The 27,717-nt window shown below is 41.0% G+C and overlaps 3 protein-coding genes across 6 annotated transcripts in view; 1 reads left to right on the top strand and 2 right to left on the bottom strand.

Annotated features, from left to right (window-relative positions):
* Positions 1–250: 250 nt before the first annotated feature.
* On the bottom strand, positions 251–23,091 carry LOC102092154 (carbonic anhydrase 13). 4 transcript variants are annotated; one of them, XM_065053905.1, is made up of 9 exons: positions 20,190–20,535; positions 13,870–14,067; positions 13,458–13,506; positions 12,710–12,735; positions 10,317–10,435; positions 6,922–7,017; positions 5,739–5,801; positions 4,741–4,896; positions 251–2,449 (listed from the first exon to the last, which is right to left on the bottom strand). In XM_065053905.1, exons 1-9 carry the CDS (start codon positions 20,218–20,220, stop codon positions 2,336–2,338), a joined length of 852 nt encoding a protein of 283 aa, XP_064909977.1. In that variant the 5' UTR covers positions 20,221–20,535; the 3' UTR covers positions 251–2,335. The 4 variants fall into 4 exon arrangements, with proteins under 4 accessions (XP_064909977.1, XP_021137174.1, XP_064909975.1 ...); XM_021281499.2 differs by lacking the exons at positions 12,710–12,735; positions 13,458–13,506; positions 20,190–20,535 and adding an exon at positions 21,997–23,091; XM_065053903.1 differs by lacking the exons at positions 12,710–12,735; positions 13,458–13,506 and having other exon boundaries at positions 20,190–20,511.
* On the top strand, positions 21,509–25,968 carry RBIS (ribosomal biogenesis factor). The gene is made up of 3 exons (XM_065053906.1): positions 21,509–21,675; positions 24,599–24,715; positions 25,802–25,968. Exons 1-3 carry the CDS (start codon positions 21,556–21,558, stop codon positions 25,868–25,870), a joined length of 306 nt encoding a protein of 101 aa, XP_064909978.1. The 5' UTR covers positions 21,509–21,555; the 3' UTR covers positions 25,871–25,968.
* The window catches only part of E2F5 (E2F transcription factor 5), a 15,342-nt gene continuing 13,550 nt past the window's right edge, over positions 25,926–27,717 (bottom strand). Inside the window, exon 9 of the mRNA XM_065053902.1 lies at positions 25,926–26,659. Within this exon, the coding sequence (XP_064909974.1) occupies positions 26,550–26,659 (110 nt within the window). The 3' untranslated portion in view covers positions 25,926–26,549. The remainder of the gene's footprint in view (positions 26,660–27,717) is intronic.

Raw genomic sequence — 27,717 nt, 5'->3', positions numbered from 1 at the left:
AAAAATTGTCAATAGTTTGAAAAAGTGCTATCAGAAACTTCACGTACAATTGATTGCATGTCTTACCACTGCCAAAGACATTTTACTTGGAGCATAAAAAAAGATACCCGATACCACACTGCCCAAAGACAGACTTCAAATGAGGGTGACAATTTTTTCCAAAAATAGAGCTGCAGGTGCTAGTTATAAAAAACTGCAGCCTTCTCTATAAAACTTCAATTTCTTCAACAGAAAATACAGGACATATTCATAAAATCCATTTTTTTATTTTAATAAAATCCTTATAAATATGAAAACACTGGATCAACTCCATTGTTTTCAATATGTAAACAACACGTAAAACATTTATTTGTGCTATGAATCAGTAGCCTTAACACTTTATCTTCTGAGTCAAACAAACTTTATAACCTTCCTGCAATTTGTAAACATTTTGTTCATGTTCTCCAGCTACTTATGTGACACGGAAACATATCAGATCCAACACTAAGTCTAAAAAAGGGTGTGAAAACATGCAACACACTCCTGTTCCTCTCCATGCACACTTCCCAATCATCCTCATTCAGAAAGAACGAGCCTGAAGTCTTTTCAGCTGCATTCTTCTCCCTCTGCCAGAAACCAAAAAGTGTCTGCAGATTTTTCCCTTTTGGTTAATACTTGTACCTGCTGCTGCTGCCAAATGCCTTTTATTTCTCCCATGGTCTATTTGTGTCCTTTCCTTCAGAAGGCATTGTGAGGCCTTGCAGCAACAGTAGCTATATTCTGGGGAGGGGAAAACAAAGTCCACCTACCTTAAACTAAGCTAAAATATCTATGTCTCTATGTCTAATTTATTCAGTTATAAAAAAGGTATATAAAGTCAATCCTGATTGTGATTTCTCTCATATTTGTCTATCTAAGATCAAAAGACCTGTTGAGGTAAAAGGCACAATCTACAAAACTTATTAAAGAAAAAAACAAACAAACAAATTCATGGAGAGCAGCCATGGAAGACGAGTTGGTCAGAAGTACTGCAGAAACTGGTGGTAGTTGCTTCCCATGAAACCTCTAGCTGCCTCTTTCTGGTATCACTGATTTACACTATGTAGTTCTCACAGTTCAAGAGTAAATCTAATCCTATACTAAGCTATATCCTATGGAATGTTCATTAAAAATAATAAAAATAAATTTGGCGTAAAACAAACAATTATATTCAAATAACAAAAGCTCCTGAGAGAGACACAGGCTCAAGTCAATTCATAAAGACACACATTTCAACACATGGCTATTGAGGGCTGATCTTTTATTAGATATTGACCTGACTGATTTCTTTGGCTTGCTCTAAGTACTGTCTTTGGTCTTGGAATATCCGTGCAACCACCCAAGTTCAGCTATGCCAGCAGAAGATCAGCCAGCACCTAGAAGACATGACATATCTGTGAAGTGCTGCGCTCCACTGCACAATGTGAGGTATTCAGCACGTGTTTTGCACTGCAGTGTGCAACCTGTCTCGTATGAAACAGCCTGGAGCAACAGCTGCCCCTGCCCCTGATTCTAAGTGGTACAAGTCTGATGCTATGTGGATATAGTGTTACAGTCCCTTCTTGTTCATCAAATGCAGCAGAGTGGATATAGGAACAGTTCCCTCTATGCCCTTCCACCTTGCGGTTTTCAGGTTTCAGGACAATTTCATCACTATTTGTGATGGAATTCAGGAATACCTAAACCACCTGGCATGATCCTGCAATATACAAAAACCTCACTGTTTGCTTTCTAAAAGAAAATCGATCAGTACATCATTACTGCTATGAAGCAGTCAGAATTATAGGATCACACAAATATCTGTTTTACTTAAATGCTGTTAGTCATTACTGCTTTTTGTAGGAAGGTAAGCATGGTATTGCAAAAGTCAGCAATTAAATTATATCAGCCTTGAAATATCTTTTTCTCAAGAATTACAGTGTGAAGTCTTATATAGAAGATAAATGTTATGTTAGAGACCAGAGCAATAATCCCAGAACAACCTTTACTGCCATTAGTATCAGGAATCCTGTTCAGAAATTTGGTGGCAGATTCTGGCCCCTACAATTAGCAGTGCGCTCTGTGTGTGCGACGCCAGCGCCTCAGTGCTCCCAAACCAACGCACTCAAACACAGTCAGACCTGTTAACATCGATGAACCTGCAACAACTCAGGATGTTTTTGTCTGTGAGAAATGACTGCATGGTAACCAGTAACAAAAAAACACTTATTTGTTAAAACAGCTTACCAAAAAAAAAATAAAAAATCACAAAGTATCTTAACTATTAAAATTAATTCAGCTGTTGGCTTCAAAGGGAGACTACGCTGGCTTTACTCCTTTAATTCCTTCTGACTTGTCGTCCCTTCAAAGGCTGGGGAGGCCGGTAGTTTCTCAGCAAGCAGCAGGCGACCTCATCCTCAGCGGTGCTCAGGAGGCTGCGGAATTTGGCCAGCTGCAATCAAGAGAGACACAAGGTTCAACAGAAAAACCTCACTAATGAAAAAGCATGTGGTAAATATTAAGGCTACTTGCCTACCTTTTTTCCACTGGTAAGAATGGAACTGTGTTTTTCTATGGCATATGGGGAATGGCAGTTTCACCATTCCTGTCCTTGCAAATGAAGAACGATGACTAACAAGAACATCTTCCAAAATACGTGTCAGAATGAAATTGTGCATAGGTATTATTTGTTTCCTATATTCACACTTTGTCTTCCATAACCTGATCTAACCCAGGATTTTTTATATTTTTAAATTTGATTTTATAGCTTAGAGTTTCTGGAATGTTTTGTGCCAAAAATTAGATTTCTTACGTGCACTTGTGTACATCTTCTTGTGCAAAGAGTATACTCACAATTAACCTGGAATAGTTGGTGTGGTGCTATAGAAAGCTTCTGTAATTAGCACTTATATATTAAACACGTACTCCAAATTTTTCCCTTGTGAAGACACAGAACAAACAGTTATTCATACCTCAGCATAAGCTTCTGTGCTTAAGCTGATCTCAGCAGAAGCCAAGATCAGAGCTTTGTGTGTCAACCTCAGGAAGTCTGAGTCTGATTCCTGACCTGAAGTTTAGTATTTTCTCTATTATTTCCCATATTGACTATTTCTATATACCATTTTACCTCCCTCCTAGGTTATCAAAGGACAGCACAAAAATCATTCAATTCTAATAGAGCATTTAATTTTATGGCACACTGCATCTCAATTCCATTAAGAGCAAAAAAGTCAATACTGTCTTGCTTCACTCCAATCTAAAGTTAACATTTGTGATTCAGGCTCCCTGTGATTTTCTAATAATGTTAAATTTATTTTTAATTTCTTTCAATCTAAAAAAGTGCACCAAAAAGTAGGTAATAAACGGTAAAGACCTGAAATAAAACTTGAGGAATAAAATTAAATGGCAAAATGGTATCAGTCATGGTGATAACTGATCAGTCAAAATGGTGGACATTACTGGGAACAAACACTTTTAGCTATATGCAAGCTTATATTTATAAGAATATAGCATATTTATACTTTAAAATGGAAGATACAGATACTGTCTGTGGAAAATTACTAGCAAAGCATCACTGTATTTGACATTGTTTCCAATACCATGTCCTCTAAATGTGTTACACATAGGTATTTCCACATACTATTTCACATTTTAGAATGTATCAATTATAGATTAGCCCAAATAAGAACATTTTAACCTGAAGTATGGCTTGTCTTTAGGCCTGAAGTTGATGTCTTAACACAAAGTTTCAATCCTAGATCCCTAGGCATTGCAGCGAGTCTTACAAAACCAGACTGAGGGGAGTGGGGAAGAGACACAGATGAGACAAATGCACACACTGAGCAAACACATTACTTCACATCAGTTACAAACAGAATTTGAGGTCTCCTGACTAAAAAGCATCCCATTCAGTGAAGAGTCTTAACATCTTGCACAACATCTCTGTTTCTGATGAGTACGTGGTATAGGGTAATGAATTTTCTGAGGTCTTTGTAACATTAACCAAGAATGAGACAAATGCTGTGGTACAAAAATCTCAAGGTTTACAGCATGCCCAGAATATTCGTAACATATTGCAGGTGATGTACTTATCAACATCCAGTATTAGAAGCTATAATCTAACATCATTTCAGTGTCTTCAGTGGGAAAAACTCTTCATACCTGAGATGATCAGCCCACTGGGTGTCACTGTTGCAACATTAATACATGGCACAAAGCTTAACAAGAAATGTACACAGACCTCTCATATATGGTATCACACTTTTCCTATGATAGCCTAACATAAAACCCAACTTATTACAGTTGTGTTTGCTTTTCATTATTTTCATAAATTCACCAAGTTTTACATATTTGGAATGTAAGAAGAAATTTACTGTTGATCTGCCAAATAAAAAGGCCAGAGAAGAGCTTTGAACAAGATCTGCAAATAATCAAATTGAATGGAATCCCAGGATTTCTAAGTCTCAGCAGAACCATGTTTTTTCCGTAAGTTTCTTGTGGGTTATTTTTGATTGTTAATTTTTGAAGTATGCAGATTCTTTTTAAAAAAATGGATAATAAATACCTGTTACACACAGAAGGGCAACGAGAAGTCAGGATAAATACGATGGACATATTTTGTCCTTTGACAATTTGATAAGGTATATAATGCCAAAGTCTGCAAAAAATATATCTTCGGGTGGCATTTATAATTTCAAGTCTTACAAAAGCAACATTTCTATAGCAGTGAAAAATCAAAATTACCTGCTCAGAACAAACATTTATGGGTTCTCTCAGGACAATCCAGATGACACTCTCAAGAAGAGGTGGAACGGTCAGAGAGCCAAAGTAAGTCCAGTAGTCCAGGGACTTGGGAAGCAGGCAGCTGGGATCGAAGTTTGTGAAGAGTGCTCGTTTGCCCTGGAAAAAATAAAAAGGAAAAACAGGGCAATATTGTTTAAAAGCAAGAGGCCATGATAAATCATGCCAAAGGAGGTAGAGCTTGTTCCACCGTTGGGTAGGCTGGCAGTGTCCTGGGTGATGGCAGCAGCAAGCCAGTGTCCTCCTGGTGAGGTGTCACGTCTGCGACAGCTTTGCTGCTGCTGTCCTTGGCCAGCAGGATGCCAGCAAAGGCACCATGTTAACACAGGCTCCTGCAGGTACAAATGACCACAAGATGGGAATTGGAGGGAGAGATGAGAAGATGTTGGACTTTCAACGTAGTCTCTGTGGGACTGGCAGAGTGACCCCACAGGTTCCTGCCACCTGCTCCCCCTCCACATTTACTCCTCCCAGGCCCACTTCTCCCTGTTCTGGCTACCAGGCCAGAGGTGCCTGTATGAAACATGATTTTGTGCGTCTGGCTGATTTCTCTCACAAAAACAATAGGTTATTTCTCACCATGTATCTGTACTCAACAAAAGAGGGGAGAAAACTTTTTCCTCACCTTTTTCACAACTTTCCATAGTGTATGTTCTTCCCCTGTTACTATTCTCATAGCAACAGATTTGTCAGAGATTAGGTTCTGTGAGGAATTAGCCTTTTCCTCTGATCTCTTATTGTATAAAAATTATTATTTGTCTGCTTAGTTTTCAACTTAACCTTACAAGAATACTCCTAAACTCTCCTACATCAGTTAGATATGGATAGCTGTGGAACTAGGGAACATGAAGGTGAAGGGAGTAGCAGCCAGGTTACCAAAAAAGACCAATACAACAAAAGCAACCACCAATATTAGTATTCTTATAGAAACATTTGTTCACCTTGATTCTGATGGTGTCCAAGCGGTCAGTGATCTTCTTCAGCTGAGGGTTGCATTCACCAATCTATTAAGACCAGAGAAAAAATAAATACTTGAGCTCCAGAGAAAAATAGCAAAAATAAATAATCAAAAAGCAAATACATAATGAAACTGTTTTATACAACTTTACTTAACTGACTGATGGATTTTGTGAGTATAAGCCTGTGACTAGCTGGTGTTTACAAATAGTACTGGTCATAAAGAAGATGCACTCCCTCACTGGCATTATTTATTCTGCCTGCTCATAGTAATTATTTCAGCTACAACAGACCCACAAACTATACACTGCAGGGGAACAAAAGTAATTCATTTTTCATGTTTTATATGCAGGATATTAAAAGTTGCAGGCTCACATCTGAAATTTGAATTGCTCAAAACAGTGAAAACTTCATTCTGATGTATCCCAAGGGGAATTTGTGTGCTAAGAAATCCAGTGAAACTTTCCTTGAATCATTATAACATAAACTGGAAAGACAGAATTACTGAAGTTCTTTGAAACGGCTCCCTGACTGCACCAGCACTGGCTGTGCTCTGGAAGATGTGGCAGCCAGGCTGAAACCACAGGTTTGACCAAAGCTCTATCCTTTGCCATGGGTTGTGTGAATTCTCCATTTGCTTCTTCAGGCAGAAGTCAATGAAGCCGTTGCAAAAGTTTAATTTCATCTTAGAATGGATACAGAAGGCAAAGAGGTACATAACAACTATAAGGAAATTCTCCAGTTTCTGGTTTTGGGATGTTTTTTATTACTATTTTTCAGAAGAAACTACCAGCTCAGAAACAAACTGTTAAAGAAACGTTCAAATCAAATCAGATTGCCCTCCTAACGAAACCTGTTAGTCATGGACAAGTTACTGGGATCCATATATGAGCAGCTGAATTAAGATCCACATCTTATGTTGTAAGGGAGTGCAGACTAGCCAAACTGAAGAGTCTCATTGTCTTGAAAATGTATTAATCTTATATTTTTAATCTTCAAGGAAGCACAGCTTTCTATATTGGCAAGTAAATAGTATGAAGGAAACAGTATAACTTAATGCCCATTTGTACAAGTATGTCTTTAGTGATAATTACACCAACCATCACCATTATCCCTCTGGGCTCCTAACGCAGATTTATGAGGCAGGTTGAGGCATTCTATTCTTACCTTCAGAAATACAGCCATGACTGCTAATCCATCTGACTGACGAGCTGCCTCGACAAAACTGGAATACTTCTCTGCATTCCAATGGACCACATGAAGCTGAAAAGCAAGAGACACAGACAGCATCAACTCCCGCTGAACTCAAATAGTCACAAATTAATACTACAACTTTAACCGGTTTGCATACTCTACTTCACTCTTTTGTATTAGGAGCCATCCAGTTTTCTAAATGCAAATACTTAATGAAATTGGTAAATTTGTAGTTCACACAAATGGTGAAAGCATTTCCAGTGGCTGGGATTATTCAAAATTTAGCAGGAAACAGCACACCACAGTGCCTGGCAAACTGCTGTTAGGTCCCCAGATTTTGAACAGAGAAGCTAAGACAAGATATCCCAAGGTTACATAACTAAAGCTTTTAAATTCATTTTTAGTACAGCTGATTTAAAAAACTGACTGTAAATCACAAGGATGTCATTAGCATTTTGCTCCTCTTTTTCCTTAATGAAGCTTTCAGTAACATTAATCAGCCACATAAATAGCTAGAAAACAGGCAGAGGAACACACATTAAACTTGCACTGACCCCTTTTCCCTTGTTCAGTTTAAGCTGAGCATCAAGATTTCATTTTTTATACTTTCCAAATGTCTCTTTCTGTGATTACCAGTAGTTAGGCACTCACAAACAGCTTGGTTATCTCAGGTTGGAGCATTTGCATTTCCAACATGCATTATTCTGGAACAGTCCTGTGGTAATTGCTTAAGCAGCTTACAAACACCACTTAGTCAGGTGGGGAAAGAAAAACCCCATCATGTCTACCCCCATCCCACCTCAGCTCCTCCTGCTAAGCCAGGTTTTTTAAGTCCTGGCCATGTTCTGCAGCAGGAGCTCCTGGATCCTGGGAAGCACCAGGACATCCCAGCCTTGAGCAATGCTCCAACTGCCGAGCTGCAGAGAGCACAAACACACAGCGCTTAAGATTAAGTACTTCACAAATATTAATTACTCCCATAAGTTCTCAGTGATTTGTTAACCTTACTACACATAGTTTTAAAAAGAAATATAAAGAGAAGGTCAGAAACAGGTCACGGTACTGGCTTTTCTAAAATTGGTGACCATCTTGTCAGACTTTGAACTTTAGGAGTGCTGAAAAGCAGCTCCACTGAATGAGTTAAAATTAGATGAATCCATGGGGGAAAATAAAAAAGGCTCACTTTTGGAATGCAGCACTTTAAGACCTCTAAAGTAAGAGCAATTTGTGAAAGCTGGAACTTGCTTTAAATTATTTCTATGGGAAGCAACACATCTGCATGGCTGAAATAGAGATCTAGGAGTGTGAAGATTTTTGCTCTAAATCTCAATCCCTGCCTAACCTCTATGAGTTTTAGTTTTGCATATCTGTAAAACAGAGCTGTTACTTGCTGTTATTGGGTATAATTAATGTTCATTAAGCACTTGGACTCAGAAGTGCTGAAACATTGCTTCCAGCAAGTAAGGAATCCCCCTGAAATCAATAATAATAATACATGTATGCTCACGACGAAACACATGCTGGCTCACAGCTTCACAGATCCTTGAAGGAAAGTTGCTAAACATATCTTAAATTAAACTAGGAGGAGAACACAGTTCACTAAACTGTTCTCGAATGCATTAGTATACTGGAGCTCATAGCGCCTGCACCACTCACTACTACAAGTTTACAAAAGCTACATTGAATAACTTTTAAACTATTACATTTTTACATACACAAAAAGGAAACAGATACTCTCAGTCAGAATTTACTTTTATTGTCATTTTTTAAAAAAAACAAGAAAACAACAAAGAACAAAAGGCAAAATTCCCACAGCTAAATAAAGCCCACACCCCAGCCCTGATAGCTTTGCCATCCTCCCCCAAACCAAACCGCCACCCCCAAAACCAAAACCCCCAAACAGAGCTGTGGAACACTTTTGGGTACAGCCCCATTCTCAATGGCTTGTGACTTCTCTTTAAGGAATATATCCCGTCTTACCACCGCTCTGTCACTGCAGCTTGTGAAGAGACCTTGATCAGACCATACGTTGTCATAAATAATGGAGCCATGGATCCCTTCTGCTTCCCGGTGGGATTAGGGAGCCGAACCTTGCAGTCTTCTTTACCTGTACACTAATTCCTTCTTCGACTTGGTTGATGCTTTTTCTTGAAATCTTACACATCTTCCTTATAAAGGTGAGCACTGAAACCATCTTCATGTCTCCTTCTGAGATATTTTCTTTTTTTGTGAACAGTGCTCAGAAGACTTGATCTTAATACTGGGTTTCTTATCCCCAAGCCAAAGTGCCATCTAGAGAGCTTCTTCTGGAAGGTTACCCAACCAATGGGTAACGGAAAGGTTTTTAGACTGGCTAGAAATTCTGAGATATTTTCTCCTTCCATTTGGTTTCTTAGATGGGAAAGATATACATATTTTCTCAGCTAGAAATTTGGTTTTGGTACTTAATGGTTTTAAAGCACCTCTATTAATTCTTTATATTCCATCTCACCTGGTTCCTGTGGAAAACATAAGCCTTTAAACACTGCAAATGTCACTTTTCCCCATTAGTTTTAGAAAACTGATTTTTTTTCTGACCATTATCTCTTATAGCATTTTCAGTAAAATCTGATCACACCACTGTGCATACATTTCATTTTTTTTCTTCTTTAGTATTATGTCTTTTGTTTGTCCATTACCATTTAGTTTTATACTTTTTACTTCTTTTTAACCCCAGAAAACTCTTCACTGTCTGAATTATTTGTTGCTAAAGACCTCAGTTTCATCAAAACACTCCATGTTACTTCTGTTTGCAAAGAGGAATCAGACACTGAATTTATGCTCCAGGCTACTCAAATGCAGCGGAGGAGACAGAGGAGGAGCGGACTCTCCCTGCCCAAGCAGAGGCTGCTCCTGTCCCTGGGGCGCGCTGCCTCCACCGAAACGCTGCACCTCCAGCAGGCACCCCACCAGTGTTCAGGTACGGTTCATAACCATCACATTGCTAAGCGCACCGCAAGATGCAACTCTCCTAAGTCTTGCATAAATTTTACACTGCACAGGCCACAAATCAAGTAATTCTGTGGTTTGTAACTGAAGCTGACTGTGAAAATATTCTCCAAGGAAGAGACAGCGAAAGACAAAGTTTAAGGTAACTCTTGAATATTAAATCTTGCTCTTATCATGCTCTTGTCTTCTGTACTCTTTTTTTTAATCCTCTCCAAAGCTTTCAAATACATTCTTTTTTTGAGAAAGGACCAAACATGTAACACTTCAGGAAGACCTCCTGCCTTTCATCAAAATGGGGGGAGAACAAAGAGTGGGAAGAGGAGGGGCAACATGATTCTCACAACAGAAAAGGAGCCACAAGCTCAGAGGCAAAGCCTTACCTCCGCCGCATACTTCATCCCATCCACCGTGTGCTCCGAGCCGGCCTCGTCGTTGGAGCCCCAGTGGAAGTGGATCTGGCGCAGCCTGTAGGTCCCGCTGAGTGGCCCCCCGGTCAGCACTGAAACCCAAGCAGAGGACAAGGCTTCACCGCAGGAACGGGAGCCCTAACCCACATCTTCTAACCCCACACCAGACTTCAGCCTTCGGGTGGTCCCCTCCTTCTCAAACGTGGACTCGGACGGCTTCCCATTTCTTTGAAGTACTGCAGAAACACCCACTTGTCCAGAATCTGACTTTCAAAATTGCATTTATGTGTAGATTAGTGGATTATAGCCCACTAAAGAGTTTGTTATTATCAGCAGGTTTGTCTTGCTATGGGCTGGATATTTCTCAGAAGATGGGAAAACATTTCTATCTTGCAAGTGGTTTCCTCTCTTGAATTATAGAAAAGATTCACTAAGAAACTTAGCTTAGAATACAGGTTTTATGAATAAAGGGTAGGATCAGTAAAACATAAGGTGAACAGAATTTCTTCTCTTTGAAATTTGGAGGAAAGTTCGTGGAGCTTAAAAAAATTTCAAGGCTCTTTCCTTCATTTGCAACTAGATCCAGTTACATAAGGTCTGAGAAAAAGCAGTATATACTAACATAAATAAAATGAACCCAAGACTACATATACGTTGTACAATTACGATATTACTTACACTTAATTAGCCATTTATTTTGACTTAACACACATATGGGTGAGCTTTTTATTGTTTTGCTTCTGCAAGTGCTCATATTTTGCTAATCACAGGTGGATCCAAAACATCTCTGCACAGAAGCCTGAATTCAGTAAGATTCCTTATTCACCACAAAACAAATAACCCCAGTCTCCTGGCTCCATATCTCCTCTGAGGGTTTGGGAATTAGACTGGGCTGGTTTACTGGTTCATTATAGAGATTTTAAGGGACCTTTAACCAGATGGCTTTTGAATTAAGACCATTTGGGAGGACAATGGTAATTTTTTATCTCTTCTAGATTTAGTGCAAAACCTGAATTTTAAGAACAAAGTACTACCAAATAGAGATAAAAGAAGAATTTCTTAAGTTGCCTATCTGCTAACAGAAGCAGCCAGGCTAATGAAAAGGAACTGGAAGTGTTTATCTGTGGGGAAGAATATCTGACCTCCTTAAAACTTCCAGCTCTAAAACATGCTCTTACAGAGCCTATAAACCTAGTCAACAAAGGGGATGGGGAAATGGCACTCCTCAAACAAATTTCTTCTTTCAAGATGTGAAAACGTGGAGACAAATGATCCTAGAAATGTGTAATGACTGATGTTCTAACTGGCTGCAGGAAGACAATTATGTAGAAATGCATCAGCATTCAACGAAATACCTCTGCTGAAAAATGTGGAAAATAGCCTGATGATGTATTTGTATCACATCATACGGTGATGGTACCCTTCCATTCCAACAGTAATTAGGGAAGAAGTTAGTCAGAAGGTATTTAAGGCAAATATCACTATCTATAAGGTTGAAGAGAGCTGGAAGAAGAGGCCTCTGAAACATCAACAGACTGATTTCAGAGAATCGAGATAATGTGGTAACAAAGAGGATAAACAGAATTACACAAACACTTACAGACTTGACAGTCAAGTTTCAGTTCTGGCCAAAGTGAAGAAATAGTTCATATGAAAGTCAGTTAATAAAGTATTAAAAGATGCTAATGTATTTAGTACCATTTTTTTTTTTTTTTTTCACAAAACCACCGTATGCCAAGAGTGCTTACTTCACAAGGGTGCCCCAGAGGCCAAATTTTGGCCCTAGGAAATTCAGTATTTTTTGATCAATGACCTGAAAGAAAACAAAAGCATTACTAATAAAGTTTGTCAGTGACAAATATTAGGAAAAATAGTGAATAACTCAGTTTACAGATACGGGACTTGAATTATTTGATAAGTAAGGCATAATAATGGTGAAAATGTAAAGCCATATATGTGAACTGAAGAATCTAGTCCACACAAATAAGATACGGAGTCTCCTGAAGGAGACTGGGGATGATTACATTTGTTAATTATCTGATCAACACCTGCCAGTACTTTGCCACAACACGAACTATATCCTTGGAGATAAAGCCTGAGGAAAAAAGTAAGAAGAGGATTGCATTACCACTGCTTTGGTATCGGTGTAAGCCTGCAGAAATAAGTACTGTGTTCAGGCTCTGCCACTTCATGGATGGAGTTAGAAAGTGGAAGAGGTTCTTGGTGTATTCATATTCATGTTTATTGCTTTTTTTTAAAAAAAGAAAAGGAGTTTGAAGGCTGACTTGTTCTAATTCACACCAGAAATAACATGAGATTTTGATTCCTTTTAGTTGTGAGTGTAATTAACAACTAGAACCACTTACCAAGGGCTGTGGTAGGTTCGTCATTGCTGGAAATTTTGAAATTAAAATTGTATGTTTTTCTAAGAGATGTGCTTTGGTCCACCCACACCTACTACACTTGAAGCAGAGATTAATTCTGGGTAGTCCCGTGGCATCTGACACACACCATGTCAGACCAGGTCACTGATGGTCAGCGGATGATTTTCAAGCAACATCTGATGTTGCTTGTATCAACAGGAAACGTAAGAATTGAACTAAGACTGTCCGGAGAAAGCAAAGTATGATGTTATCTCCATCTAGATCTCTCCCTGTTGCCACTATAAGCCAATAGTTCCTCAGGACTAATGGACAGTGATCACAAATTAGTCTTCCTCTGGCTTTGGCCCTTGTGAATGCACCATGTGGGCTTGGATCCTCAGCTAAGCCTCACGCAGCCACAAGAGGATTTTATTGCTCATAGAAACTGCACTCCTACAATTTCACAGCAAGGTGTGCTAGCTTGCCTACCATACAAGAGAAAGCTTTAAAGATGAAGGCACTAACATTACAAAGACTGTGTTAAACCAGAGAACTTCTAAATAACAATTATTGCTTGTAAAAAAAAGGAAGCTACATACTCCTAGAAAAGACAGGGATAATAATAACTTTCAGAGAAGAAAAGAGATCACTTGGGATATATTTCATTTGTTCTGTATTGGCTCTTTCTTGACACAACATGTCCAGGTATGGATTGTAAAAAAAAAAAAAAGGGAAAAAAATAGAACCAAACCTGCAGCTAAAGTCAGATAAGAGACTTGAGTGTTTCAGTTGGAATGAACCTGTAATGAGACACAAAGGATTCATCTGCAGTGAGAGAGAGCAGCACTTGAAAAATCATACATAATACTGTTCAAACAGGGGGGCTGGAGCTTTCTAGGTGGTTGGGGTGGAACAAACCATCCTTGTGTGAAGGGAATCCTAGTACTTTCTGAGAAATGCAACCTCAAACTCATGTCCAAATATGTTCCCACATTGTATCATACTGAAAGACAGGAAAAAAAAAAAAGGAATTTCTCATGTGGAGAAGCAAAGTCTTACTGTTTATGAGGAGCTCATACCCAACAGCGAGAGCTGCCCAGGCCATCTACACTCTGTTGTGGAAACAGTAGAAGAAGACACAGTGTGACAGAAAAGGAACATACCTGATTTGTTGACAGTGTCATCAAACTCAACACTGGTGGAGTGCCCGTTGTTCAGGATGATTTTAGCAGAAGCCGGATCATAATTGGGATTTAGAGGGCGGAGAGAAGGATCATACTTGGTTTCCTCAGTTTTGATGTCGATGGGTGACTGACGGTCTCCATTAGCAATAGGAAAAACTTCCTTCCAGTGGGCAGGCCCTGCAACACATTGGAGGAGAAGTCTAAATTAATGGCAGCGCCCTGCTTCATATGAAAGACAACGCTGCTTGAATTTCTCTCGGTTGTGACTTCTAAATTCAAAAAGGGTGCATCAAAATAGCAGATGAAAATACTCAGCCACTTCTGCTGCACCACATTGCAACAGCAGCTCTCAGGACACCTTTATTTACCTTGCACCGTGTATCTAATGGTATTTGGCCTTTGAGCAAGGCCACATGCAGTAGGTAGATATTTAATTATTCACAGTTAATACTCAACTACGCACAAGACATATCCAACAAAATGCTCATTCAAATCAAGCATCCTGTATCCAACCAGCACGGTGCCCCAATAAATTCTGGACATGCCATTTTTGCCTAATATCAAGTCTCATGTCTTTAAGGATTACCTCCTCTCTATCCAAAATCCCTGCTTTAAGAGGTTTTTTTTTTTTTTTTAATATATATACGCCTTAGTCATTGGCTGCAAAAGACCTGAGATCACATCTTCTGAATGAAATGGGGAAATGTCAAAAAAGATTAAAAGGTTGAGTGGTAGGCAGACTCTCCTGGGGCCTGACGGCAGCGTCTATAACCTGAGCATCACTGCACAACCCATCACCTCCTCTCAGCCCATCAGCCCTGCAAACCAGCTGTCACAACACACCCACACGCTAATATAGTCCAGGCAAAATCAGCAAAGAACAGGAACACTCAGGACAGTTGTGCCTGCACAAAGTCTGGGTTTCTACTACCTCCAGATCTTCCAGACACAGACTTGCACCACCATTCACCAAGGTTTGCTAGAAATTAAACACTAAAGAAGCTGTTAAACAATACTAGTGATCCCAGGTTAACCTTGTTCTCTCCATGCAAGCTAAGCCAAAAGTCAGTTGGAAAGCATTATCTCTGTAAATCAACAATACAGATATGAGAAAAATGGCAAATGTCATTCTAAAACAGTAAGAGCTTAATTGATGAGATGTGTGAGGTGTCTGTTCTTATCTACCAAACATCAGAGTCCTCAGCAAGAATATATGTGCCACCATTGAATCACAGCTGGATGATAAACAACACAAAAAGAGGCCATAGAAGAAAAATAGGAACAATAAGTTGCCTGGGGGATATATTCTATAAGGTAAAGACAGCAAGCAAGATTAAGGATGGAAAAGAGGGTAAGGGAAAAGGGAAAAGTTTGCAGAGCATATGATCTTTCAGTATTATAAAGAGCATAGCACTTATTTTTCCTCCTGGCTTACCTTGGGTAAGAAGCATAATAAATCACCTATGAGAGACTGGATATTAGAAAAACTTAAATATGAGCATCAGAATCTGATCTTGTAACATCTACATCACCGGAAATCTTATAACTCCCTATACTGAAGGTAACTGATCTCAGTCTAAAAATCAGCCTGTTGTTTTGGGTCTTTCTGGATGGCTTAGCACTTAAGTAAACATGACGACAAAAAAGGGATTAAAATTTATTATGCTGTGATTAATAGCCTAACATCAAAAGTTGTTAGATAGTTTTCTCTCCTTGACTTCAAAAGGAGTGAACATAGCTCAGAAACTCACAGGTGGTAAAATAGCCCAAGCGCCTGGGTAGTAAATCAGGGAAGGGAGCGTCCCAGGGCGCCGTGGGGCAGCACCGAAAAATGGAAGAGGGAAGGAGTAGCTTGTACAGACCAGCCTAAGACTCAAACCTCAGGTAGAACAAAGGCAAAGGCCTTCAGTCTTGAGTTTGTTAAAACGTCACTTTGTTAATAACTTTGTTAACTAAACTCATTAAGCAAACTGCTTCTAAGAGAGAAGATAAAAATCCTACTGGTTTGAAAAACAAAGTTGTTTAAACTTATTTCTTCTCATTTCACAAACAGTCATCAAAGCTATTAGATATTTTAATTACATATAGCTTAGCATATGATAAAATTTTAATTGTGTTTAGGTCCCAGCACCTTGTAGAGATGAAATGCACGATTTTATTAATTGAAGAACTACTCCATCATTTATACCTAACTAACTGCTGTTATTTAGGATGCTTAGAAAAAGCTTATTGCTACATAATTTTAATGCTTAGGATATTCCTAAACTGAGAAAAGGCAAAATATATTTATGTGCTTAACTCCTTTGTCCTATTGCTCTGTGTCAACAATTATCGTACAGCAAATAATATGAAGGATTTGCATTCATAAATATGAATGTGTCAAAAAGAGGAACCAAGGCTGTGATTCTGGCATTAGCTAATTATTCAACAATAAACTTCAGTTCTAAAAAGACATTGTACTTGCTTTTGTACTTGTCCTTAGCTTAGATGACCAAAATAATCTTTTGCTTTGGTGATTAAACATATGTCAGTAACATAAGACTGCCAGAAATCTGACTTTTCAAAATATACAGGAAAAGATCAATCAACTTCAGCTTATTTTGCACCGCTTAGTTATATCAAGTGGTATTCCTTACTAGATTATCTACCAGCAATCTAATAGAATTATCATACTCTTACAATTCTACGAAAACTGTGGCTCAATTCATTACTAGGATTTCCATTCCAAAGCAAGCTTTGTGTATTACTGTTGGAAAATAAGTCATTACAGTTGAAAGAGATGCTTAAATACGTGTCATACAACCAGATGCAAGGCATTGGAATCTCCAGGGTGAAAATTTATCCTGAATTTGGATCTGAATTATTATGCCTCCATCTCAACATAATGTGCAGTTTAATTTCCTAGATATGTACTGTAAGACATACCCAAGAAAGTGTAAGTCACTGATTCACCTCCCTTCATTTTTTAATTTACAGGAGGAACATGATTAAATATACCAGTTTTTGAACTTATGAAATCCCCTCCTGTTGATGGGAAAATGTTCTTTTGCTAGAGAAGATTACCTAGAAGCTCTTAACGAAAAACAATCAAACAAACAAACAAAAAGAAAAAAAAAAAGGAAAAAAGAAAAAGCTGTTGCAACCAAGATTTAGGACAAGAAAAATAAATCATCTGCTCTGAAGATTGCATGCCTTTGTTTTGGACACAGAGTTGCCAAATGCAATGCACAGCCCTGTCACTTTTAGATTAGACTATCGCTACTCATGGTACCCACCAGCATTGCACAAATAATTCAGTTCACAAACTAGATCTCATAAGGAAGGCAGGTAGGAGTTTGTCAGGAGATGCAACTCGCTATAACACCTAAAGGCGGTGCTTTTGTACCCAGCTGGAGTTAAAGGTGATGTGTTTCCTAAAAAGGCAAAATTAACTTGAAACAAGCCCAGCAGAGACATCACAGCACCTGGTTGAGTTGCAGTGAGCCTCTGTGCTTGCATAAATACAGTACAACTAGATGATCTCCAGAGGTCCCTTCCAACCCCAACTACTCTGTGGTTCTACATAGGTGAAAAAGTGTTTTTTTTTTTTTCTGAAAGTTTGCTATTATATGCAGAAAGATTATTAGTTTAACATGGTCTGACCTCTGCAGGATCACATCCTCCTTTATTCCTGAGGAGAATCCATTGCCCAGTTTGTCATATCCAAAATGCTTAAAGTTAGGTTTGCAAGTAATTTAGTTGCATATTAGGTTACAAAAATATTAGCTCTAATAAAAACAATAGGAAATTCATAATGGGTAAAATTATGTGCTTCTTTTTAAAGCAGATAGCAAAAATACGTAATTATTCTTAGAGAAATAAATAGTATAAGGAAGCCATATCCCTTTTTATTTATAAAATACCTCAGTGTTCGAGGCGTAACTAGACCAAGAGATGTTTGCAGTAAAACACAATACACATAAGCACTGCCCATAAATTTTAGTTAAAAAATAGTAAACCAAAGGCAATTGATTCTCAATTTGTCTTTTAACTAAGTCAGTTCCCCAGTTAACTAAGGGGACTGTTTCTCTGAAGGGTGAAGACATTTCCCTCTTCACGGGAACCTTGAGCAGCTAAGTAGCAGCACCTTCTAGTAGAAGGTGTCCTTGCCCATGTCAGGGGAGTTGGAACCAGATGATGGGTTAAGGTCCCTTTCGACCCAAACCACTTTATGATTCTATGAAGAAAAGCACACATGATGCCACACCGAAGCCACTTTTCAAGACCTCAATATTATGCTTCCATATAGAAGCACCATCCAAACTGTGAGGCAATAACAGTGACAAGAAAACAGAGAACGAGGTTTGTATCAAAATAAAATAATGCCTCTTTGCATTTCAGAAATATATGCATCCAAGCAGAGAAGAACATTTAATTCTGTGTGTACCAGATATACCACATATGCAGACACATATATGTAATATTTGACAGTTTACTTTATGCACATAATGATTTATGTTGTCGTTATTGCTGCTAAGAGGCAAATTAATTTTTGCCTGGTTTAAAAAAAAAACCAACAAACAGTGCTTTTATCACTGTGAGTAACAAATGCAGAACTCAGATTGAACGCAGATGTCTTTCTAACTCTTTATGAAATCAACTTTAATATATGATGACTACATCAAACTTAATTAATTTTACTTTATTTCTGTCTCCTTAGTTGCAAAAACTAATCTTAGGGATCTCAGGGAAACTATTCAGGACCATGCAGAGCAACAACATTTTTCAAGAACTAGAGCAATCTCCTGCATCTGCTATTCAGTGAAACAATAAACAAGCAAAACCAATAAAACAAATGCATAAGAAGATAAAAAGCTGAGAAATAAAACTGATGCTAGGGAAGAGCAGTGAGGTGTTGGATATCCACACCTCTCATCATTAGTTGCTTGGGAGAGGAAGGGGACAAGGGGATGAACTGATGAGGAACTACCCACCCCCGCTGCCAGGGGCTTCAAGAGAGGACAGAGAAAGCCAAACTCCACCCCAAATACGTTATCAGCTGGTAAACAGAGTTTCATAGGAGAAATGGGGCCTCAAGCAATGTCCATGGCCACCCCGATAGAAATTCTGGTGCCCTCCCCTTCCTAGAAGTTGAGAATAGCAAAGGAGGAGGGATAGGATAAGGGAGGGAAAGTGAGCTGCTTATCTGGACAGTGCAGGTAAAGTCCACAGCACTCTTGGAAAACATATAGAGAAACAAAATTGAAAAACAAGACCCATTTACGTCTTCAGGGGAGGGGTAGAGGAGACTGCACAATTGTAGATAACAAGCCTAATAAGATAACATTGCCATGATCCACCACCACCCAGTTTTTCTGGAAAAGTATATCCATCCAGAAAAGATTGAACAAAAGGACCAGGCAGGAAAGGTAGTACTTGCGCAAACAGTATTCCAAAGTCCAAGTAATAATATAAACAAAACATACTACTATAGACCTTAGTATATGCAAATATATAGCTTTCTCCTTTTACTATCGTGGTGATTTATTTATCTGTGTATTATAACAGACAACATAAGTTATTCTATCTACTTTATCAGAGCTGACTCTCCCAATCTACACAAGCACTTTCAGTTCTACTTGCATGACTTGTGAGCCAGTCTGAACACAGGAGCAGTGTTTGCATGACTTACAATGCAAAACAGAAGAAAGTCTTTAAGCGTGCTGATGAGCACATCTTGGGACTTCAAAGACCAGCAAGATTAAGGAAACCATGAAACAAGTGAAATCCAAAAGCATCTCCTCTCAGGTGCATAGTTATGCATTCAAACAACTGAGTCTAGTACCTGGTATTTCCCACCATATAACAGAGCGGAGCACAGCCACAGCCAGAAAGGCACTGCCAGTAGAGCAGCACTGGTCAGCGTGACCGTCTAATAAATACTTGATATGTACACACAACTCGCTGCCTACACCAGCAAACGATATCCCTACAGGGAATGAGGCACATCAATGTTTCCAAATCCGAGCAAACCTCCCACCCGACTCCGGCAGGCAACGCTGCACGCATGAAACACCTCTCGCAGCAGCCAGCCTTGCACTATTTCGAGACAAAAATCTGCTCGGTCTGACGTTGCAAAGCGTCGACAGCATTCCAGCTCACTCAGCTTGCCCATGGGCTCGGGAGCTGCCGCAGCCACCTGCGGGACCTGCCCTCGGGGCGGCCTCCACTGGCCGCCGTGACAGCGACCGCCTCGACGGCCCCGCGGGGAGCACGGCGGCCACCCCAGGTCGTCCGCCCGCCGCCCCTCGCCGCCCTACCGTTGTGCTCGTCGTATCCCCAGTGCAGCATGGCTCTGGTCTCTGCCGGGACAGGACAGGACAGGACAGGACGGGAGAGGCGCCCTCGCAGTCACCGCCGCCCGCTTTGAAGGCGACGGGCGGCGACGCCCCGATGCTCGGGCGCCGATAAGGCGCCTGCAGCGCTCCGCGCCCGCGCAGCCCGGCCCCGGCCCCCCCGTGCCGGTTCTCGGCCCCAGCGCCGTCGGGGCGGCCCGGGGGCAGCAGCAGCTCACTGGCAGCTGCCGTGCCACCGCGCAAGGGAGCGCTCTGACAAAGCAGGTGTTACCGCTCCGTCAGCCACCTTTCCGCAAGTGCCGCGAGTTGTGCGGCGAAGAAAGACAGGGAAATAAGTGTTTGTTTCTGGGGTTACTTCTCCCCGCCACACCCCCCGAAAGTAAAGCGGAGTGAGCATCGCCGCCCGGCCCTGCTGCCAGCCCTGCTGCGGGCTCTCCTGGGCCCCTCCTGCCGTTCACCTTGACATTGGCCGCAAGAAGATTCACCCCATAGACAGAAGGGTTTCCTACAACCCACTAGGCTTTGTTTGTTTGTTTTTAAACCCCTGTGTTTTAGGCACTGTCCCGCATGTGCTTTGGCATCGTGGCGTCTCACTCGGTGGTGAGCGGCAGCACGAGCAGCAAGCTCAGCCTTCCCGTGCCGGCAGCTGGCTGGGGAGAGCGGGACCAGGGGGTCGCTGGGAGGGGGACGAACACTCGGAGGGGAACACTGGGAGGGGGTCGCTGGGGCTGAATCGGCGCCCCGGGGCCGGTCAGAGGCGAGCGGGCAGCGGATCGCAGCGCCCCCTGCCGACCCCGCGCGGCCCGGCCGCCCAACGGCAGCGCTGTGTGAGGGCTGAGCAACGAAGATGATGGAGGGAGTGGAGCATCTCCCGCATTGAGGAAAGGCTGGGGGAGATGGGTCTCTTCAGTTTGGAGAAGAGGAGACTGAGGGGTGACCTTATTAATGTTTGTAAATATGTAAAGGGTGAGTGTCACGAGGATGGAGCCAGGCTCTTCTCGGTGACAACCAATGGTAGGACAAGGGGCGATGGGTACAAACTGGAACACAGGAGGTTCCACTTAAATTTGAGAAGAAACTTCTTCACAGTGAAGGTAACAGAACACTGGAACAGGCTGCCCAGGCGGGTTGTGGAGTCTCCTACTCTGGAGACAAAACCCACCTGGACACATTCCTGTGTAACCTCATCTAGGTGTTCCTGCTCCGGCAGGGGGACTGGACTGGATGATCTTTCGAGGTCCCTTCCGATCCCTCACATTCTGTGATTCTGTGATTGGCGGCTTCCCCGGCGCGCAGGTGTGACGTCACCGGCCGTCGCGGTGCCGCCGCCATGGGGAAGAGCCGGGGCCGGGCGGCCAAGGCGGTCAGCGTGTTCCGCATCGCCAAAAGTGGCGCCGTCAAGGCCAAGGCCAAGGGCAAGGCGCGGCCCGTCACCTCCGGGCTGAAGCAGGTGAGTGGCGCGGGAGAAGGAGGAGCTCGCCCGGGGAGCGCCGGGGTAGCGTCCCCAGGGCGGGAGGGCCTCAGTCCAGCCGTGTCGCCCCTGGGCCTCACGCGGGGCTCCCGCAGGGTTCGTTCCGGGCCGGGCCGGTGCGGCCTCTGAGGCCTTTGCGGCGCGGAGGGAGCGCTCGTGTCCGGCTGAATAGAGCAGTTCCACGGGCAAGTATTCTGGGTACAAAAGGCCAAAGCACACGATTTTCACCTGAAAATGCCGTTTATATGTTGATGTCATAATCTTCAAAAAAGAGAAACGCAGCAAGTTTATTTTACTAACCTCCTCCAAGCATTTGCCATGTAAGACTTCCAGCTGTCCTCCTTGAGGGGGGTCGTTTAGAAAGAACCTGATGGCACCTCGGGATGTCCTGGGGAACGTGATGCTGAAGATCTCAGTTGTTTAATGAGCCTACGTTTCCTATACCACCCTTGCAGCGTCCCTGCTGGTGCGATTCAGAGCACAATTTAAGAAAACTGCTTGATACAAACCACCAGATGCACAATCTGCGAGGTGAAGCCCTGTGCCTTTCCATCATGTTTCCAATCCCACACCCCTTTACTGGGCTTTGTTGTCACAGCTTGCCTTGATGCTAACTTGCTAAGGCAGCAGCACAAGCAATTAAAAATGTATTTTGCATTTTTTCTCTGCTGGGTTGGTGAGTTGAACAAGCATGATTATGAATGAGTGCCAAGACAAACATTTTGGGGAGGGAGAACCAGAAAGGATGGAGCCTTTTCTGATCCAGACACTGTTTGTCTCAGCTGTCAAGTAAAACCATGTCAGTGAAAAGCAGTGAACAAATCTAAGAGTGAACACTGCTGTTTTAATTCCTCTTTTCCCCCTTCTAACACCTTAGATGGGCTGTGATGCTCTGCAAACCCTCTGTGAGCCAATTTAACACACTAAAGCAATTACGAACGAGGAAAAACAGAATTCTGCCATGTTCATGTCTGGTGAGCACCACTGCCTGGGAGAGGGAGAGAGTCAGTTGTGTGGCTGGGAATGATGCAGGGGAAGAGGGATGGGGGTCATCTTACCAAGAGTTTTCCTCTTGGTAGCTGGAAGTCTCTTTACAGTGTCTTCTTCCCAAACCCTCCCTCCAGTGTGAGCTGTGCCATCTGCTCAGAGTTCAGCTGGTCCCTCTAGAAGGGCATCTGATAGTAAAAACAGAAATCTGCTGGGTGCATAAAGAGTATCATCTCTATAAAAGCCCCTTTCCAGTTTTTTCCTGGAAGCTAAAGCAACTTGACAAATTGATCTGGTAGACAGACAGGAACATAACAAAGTTTGGAAAGAAACAATTTCACACTGCTGGCATCACATCTCCACTTAGTCTAGGGGGTTCTGTATAATAAAGGGAGAAACAGGTTTAAAAACATAATCATGAAAAGCAAGTAACTTATTAAGAGTAAAATTTTATTCTGTGTGTTTGATGCTGGATTCTTTAATTCATTAAGCCTTTGAGGATCTACTTATCATTAAGCAGTATAGGAAGATGCTCAGAAAAAATTGTTAAATTGGGTTTATTCTTTAATAGATAAAGGCCCATTATAACTATTCAAACAACTTTAGATGTAGATACACATGCTAGCTACAGAGCCTCTTTCTATGGCGGAGTCTTGCCAGAAGAGCTGAGGATACTGGGATTTAAAACTAACTGGATCCTTTTAGCACCCTTGTAAAGCTGGAAAATGGTAACAAGCCCTAATGGGAAACCTGGGCTCTTCGTAAATTGTGTTGCACACAGTCCCATCACTCTGATTTGAGCCAGGAGCTGAGTCCGTATTTCTTGAGTCACTGTACCGCTTATTATGAATTTAAAGCTAATCTGAGTAGGCTTGTTTTACCAGCCTCTTGCTACTGCTTTTTTACTACTGGTTCTCTTGGTCACTCAGAATAAATGGAATTATTGTGAAAGTATACATGCTCTGAAACTATGGAAGCCTTGAAAGCAAAATGAATATGTGTAAGCATTCACAGTTTGCTTCTCTGTGTGAAATGCCAAGAGATGAATTACAGGGAACAGCAGCTGGTATCCTGAAATCTGGAGTTGCCTGAAGATGTATGAACATGTTTCTGGAGCATCTGCAATATCATAGGACGTTATCTGGCTATGATTCCAAACTTGGTGCTTCAGAAGCAACAGGTGCTAAGGCTGAGATCACCTGAATTTATATTTGCTGCAGTGGTGAAAGAGCTGATGGCCCCATACATTCACCCTGCTCCTCCACCACAGGTTATTGTCCCCAGAGCACAGCATGTGTCCATGCCTTAGCTCCTCCCCTTCAAAAGCAAGCAGCTTTGCTGAAATAACTTATGAAGGCAGACTAGGGCTAGTAAGTGAGGCTGAGGTTTCCAGGGACCAGATACGTGTCTTTGTCTGCTGCAGCCACAGAACTTTAAATACCGTAGTAACAAAATCTGATAGACCTACAGTACGAACAAGTAGGAATGCAGGGTGTGATGCTGAAAGGCAAATTACTGGAAGGAATTCAAAATAGTAAGGTAATTTACAAATGAAGGAAGGAGCCCTTCCTGGAACTCCACTCCAGTAAGATGAGCTGAAGGCAGCACAGCAGGGCCTGTCCGCAGCCTGGCTTTTGTTTTCTGTGTTCTGTTTCTGGATCTCTATGGGCTCCCTTTCCAATAGAACAAGTTTAGCTGCTTTCACAATTTTCAATTTATTTGAACATTATTAATACATGACTTGATCATAAGTAATAGATAAACTCAACTTTAAAAACATACCTACTAAAAAGCAATTTTGGAATAAATGCATATAACACTGCCTGTATATTAAGTGTACAAAAATGGTGCAATTTCACATGCCAATGGAATTTCACTTAAAAATACCAATGTGTCTTTTTTTTTCTCTTCCCAGATAAACATTAGGAATGCTGAAAAAACTAGCACAATAAATAAAGCATTTGCTGAAGTTCAGAAAGAAATACAGCAGATATCAAAAGGCACTGCAGCAGAACCTCAGAAGAATCAGAAGGTAATTTCCCTTTGTAAAAATCTGACAATGTAAATGAAAGGTAAATGCATGTTCAAAGCATTATGTTCTGGCTCTACGACTGCAGGCAAATCATGCAGTTGCTTTAAAGCTGCAAATCCAGCTTTATTAATTTCAGTGGTGTGGTAATATTGAAATTTGCTTAGCATATTCAAGTGCTACATAACTTCTAAAACATATTTCCAAATTATGTTCTAGCTGTTTTTTAATTGATTTTTTGAAAGTTAATTCCAGCTCTAGCCCCTTGATTTGAGACTTATGCCTCAACACAAATAGATACAGCAAGTAAGGATGAACTTTGCTGTTCCCCTGCCTGAAGCACCTGATAGTCCTTTGAACCAAACAGCTCTGCATGCCAATTCCTAAGCCTTCATATTCCCTCATCAGAAGTACCAACACCTGAAACAATTTCTGTATTAGAGTTCTTGCCTGTAGCACTTAGGGTTCAAGACAGTGTTTCACTCATCTTCCTTTGTTCTAAACAGGGCTACATGCAGTCTTGGGCAAGAAGTAATTAAAATAATTTAATTGCAGACAACCTCTGTATAAACTCTTTATGCCGACTCTGTGATGTAGTGGGCATGGTTTGGGGGAGAGGGAAAACAGTGGGCCAGGACAAAGTACAGATGAAGCGATCCTGGCTATTGGGGAAAACAGAGGGAGTTGGGAAAAGTGGACATGAGTCAAGTTTTATTTATAATACTGTGCCTGGGGTGATCAAGTTTCTGTATGCCTGGGAGCAACAGAATGAGTATCGAATACCTTAAGGAGAGGCTGAGGGAAAAAATGAAACATAGGTGACAATTCCACAGGCACAGGATGAGGCTGAGGAGGAGTTTCGAGGCAGCTGATGCCACTGGCCCTATTATCCCTGCTGGTTTGCTGTTGCATACAGACAGGAATTATTGAATTATTCCAAATTATTGAATTATGACTGCAAAATTATCCTAAATCAAATATATAAAGACAAACTAATCTTCTAGACAACAAGTTTTGCCTTTTTTTTTCCCCCCAAGCAGAGTATAAAGATATCGCTGTCTACTTTAAACTGTAATTCATTTTTTTCAGGTTTCCACACATCTGGAAGAGGAACCAGCAAATGTGGATGCTGCCACAAGCCTGTTATCTCAGTTGTAATGCATAATGGACAATGAAGGGATTGGAAGAAGTGAAGATCAAAAACACTGATGGCTTTGTTTGTACAATTTTATTAAAAAAATCTTGTTAATATACAAGTATTGGCACGCTTTAATACAAACTACAAACAGACCTTTCCTATCATCTAGGAAAGTGGAATGTCAGAAGTCAGTGTGAGAAACTTAAAGTGCTATAACAGAAGGCACTTCACAAAATTGGTTCACTGAAACAATCTAGCATAACTCAAGTTGATATCCTTCACTTTTCAGCTTGGCAGTGAAAGCTTCAAAATTGATTGAAAGGTTAAAAAAAAAATAGAAAGCTTCTTGGCAGTAAAGCTTCAAAGAAAATGCTGTTAACTGTGAGCAAGAAGCCTAATCATTTAAAAAGAAATGATCAAAAGGCTATAAAGCATTTTCACTTTTCTTACTAAACAGAAGTCCAAATAATTGGATTACATAGAAGACACTCAGGTGAAAAAACATGCCAGAATTTGATAAAAGCCCTTTTTTCTGGTTGTTGAATTTGTTTTGTGAAGTAGTCAAAGGAAGCAAAAGGAAATATACTCCCAGAGTCAGTGAACTAAGAAGTTATACATTCATTATTCAAACACCTAGGTTATGAAGAAGTCTAGAATGTTATAGTTAGAGGTAGATAAGTAGTCTGGTTGACACAATATCTAATAATTTAGTATCTGCACATCAAAGAGATCACAGACTCCTTCATTATCATCCAGGTTAAAGTTGTAGTCATCTCCGGGAGTAGGAGAGAGTCGTAAGAGAGGAAAAACTGTAAAGCAGGAATAGTTTAGTTTAAATTAAACCACTTTTGGAATATCAGCCCTATCTCATAATTCATTATGTTTGTCATCACCAGTATCAGGGTTAGTCTTAAAACAGTCTTGATAATCTGACAAGCGTGCTAGGATACACACTGTGAATACCTGTATTGCCTCCAAACTACAGCAGTAAGTGACATGTACATTTTTTGCTTAGTATTTTTAGTGAATTTGTTGGCATGGAGCGATAACTCTGGAATATGGCCTTAATTTCTCCTTCTGCAGCAAAGGACCTCCTGAGCAGCTTTTGAAACTTTCGTCAGAAACCCACAATTTATATTCCTTTGTCTTGTTACATTATTGCATACATCAATTATTTATTATTTTCAGTAAGTACATTACCATTATCTCGATTTTACAGATGAAAAATGGAAGCTAGCAGTTTCTCTGTGCACTGCACTTCGGTTTGACACCATCTTTGAGGAGGGAATGCAAGAAGAGAAGCCTCAGCCCTCACACTGCACCTCAGAACACTAATCTAGTGCAGATGAGCTGGGCGTGCTGTACCTGCTCCAAAAGTGGAGATTGTTTCCATTATAGCCACACATTGGCACATTCACATAATGCCATCTCAATAATTGCATGGTTCTTTCTGGATAAGCCCTGGGGTTGTCTGCTTGAAGGGCAGATATTACCAGAGGCTGCTGACAGTGTATTTACAGGGCAAGAGGAACAATGTCAGCCACGTTCAGCCCTGCCTGGCACCTTCGCCAGACACACAGCAGAGAGGCATGGAGCACGTGAACTTAGTTGCTGTGGTTCAGTTCTGCACTCATATGGCCACCGAGGTGGAAGAGCAGAACCAGGTGACATTTGTTGTGTTAGTGTACCACAGCTGCCTGTGTATCAGTCTGCATGCAGGCATCTAAGTATGTTCTGCAATGTTTACTCTAAGCTCCTACAGGAGGCCTGAGGCAAAACAGAATTAAACCAGATTTTTTTTTTCAAGGCAGCACTCCAGGCATCAGCCTGTTCTTTCAATGTTCCTGAATTAGGGACTGGTAGGTTA

The sequence above is a fragment of the Columba livia genome, chromosome 2, assembly GCF_036013475.1.
Source record: "Columba livia isolate bColLiv1 breed racing homer chromosome 2, bColLiv1.pat.W.v2, whole genome shotgun sequence".
Lineage (NCBI taxonomy): Eukaryota > Metazoa > Chordata > Aves > Columbiformes > Columbidae > Columba > Columba livia.
Note: the sequence above shows the minus strand (reverse complement) of the source record. Positions and strands in the feature narration are given on the sequence as shown.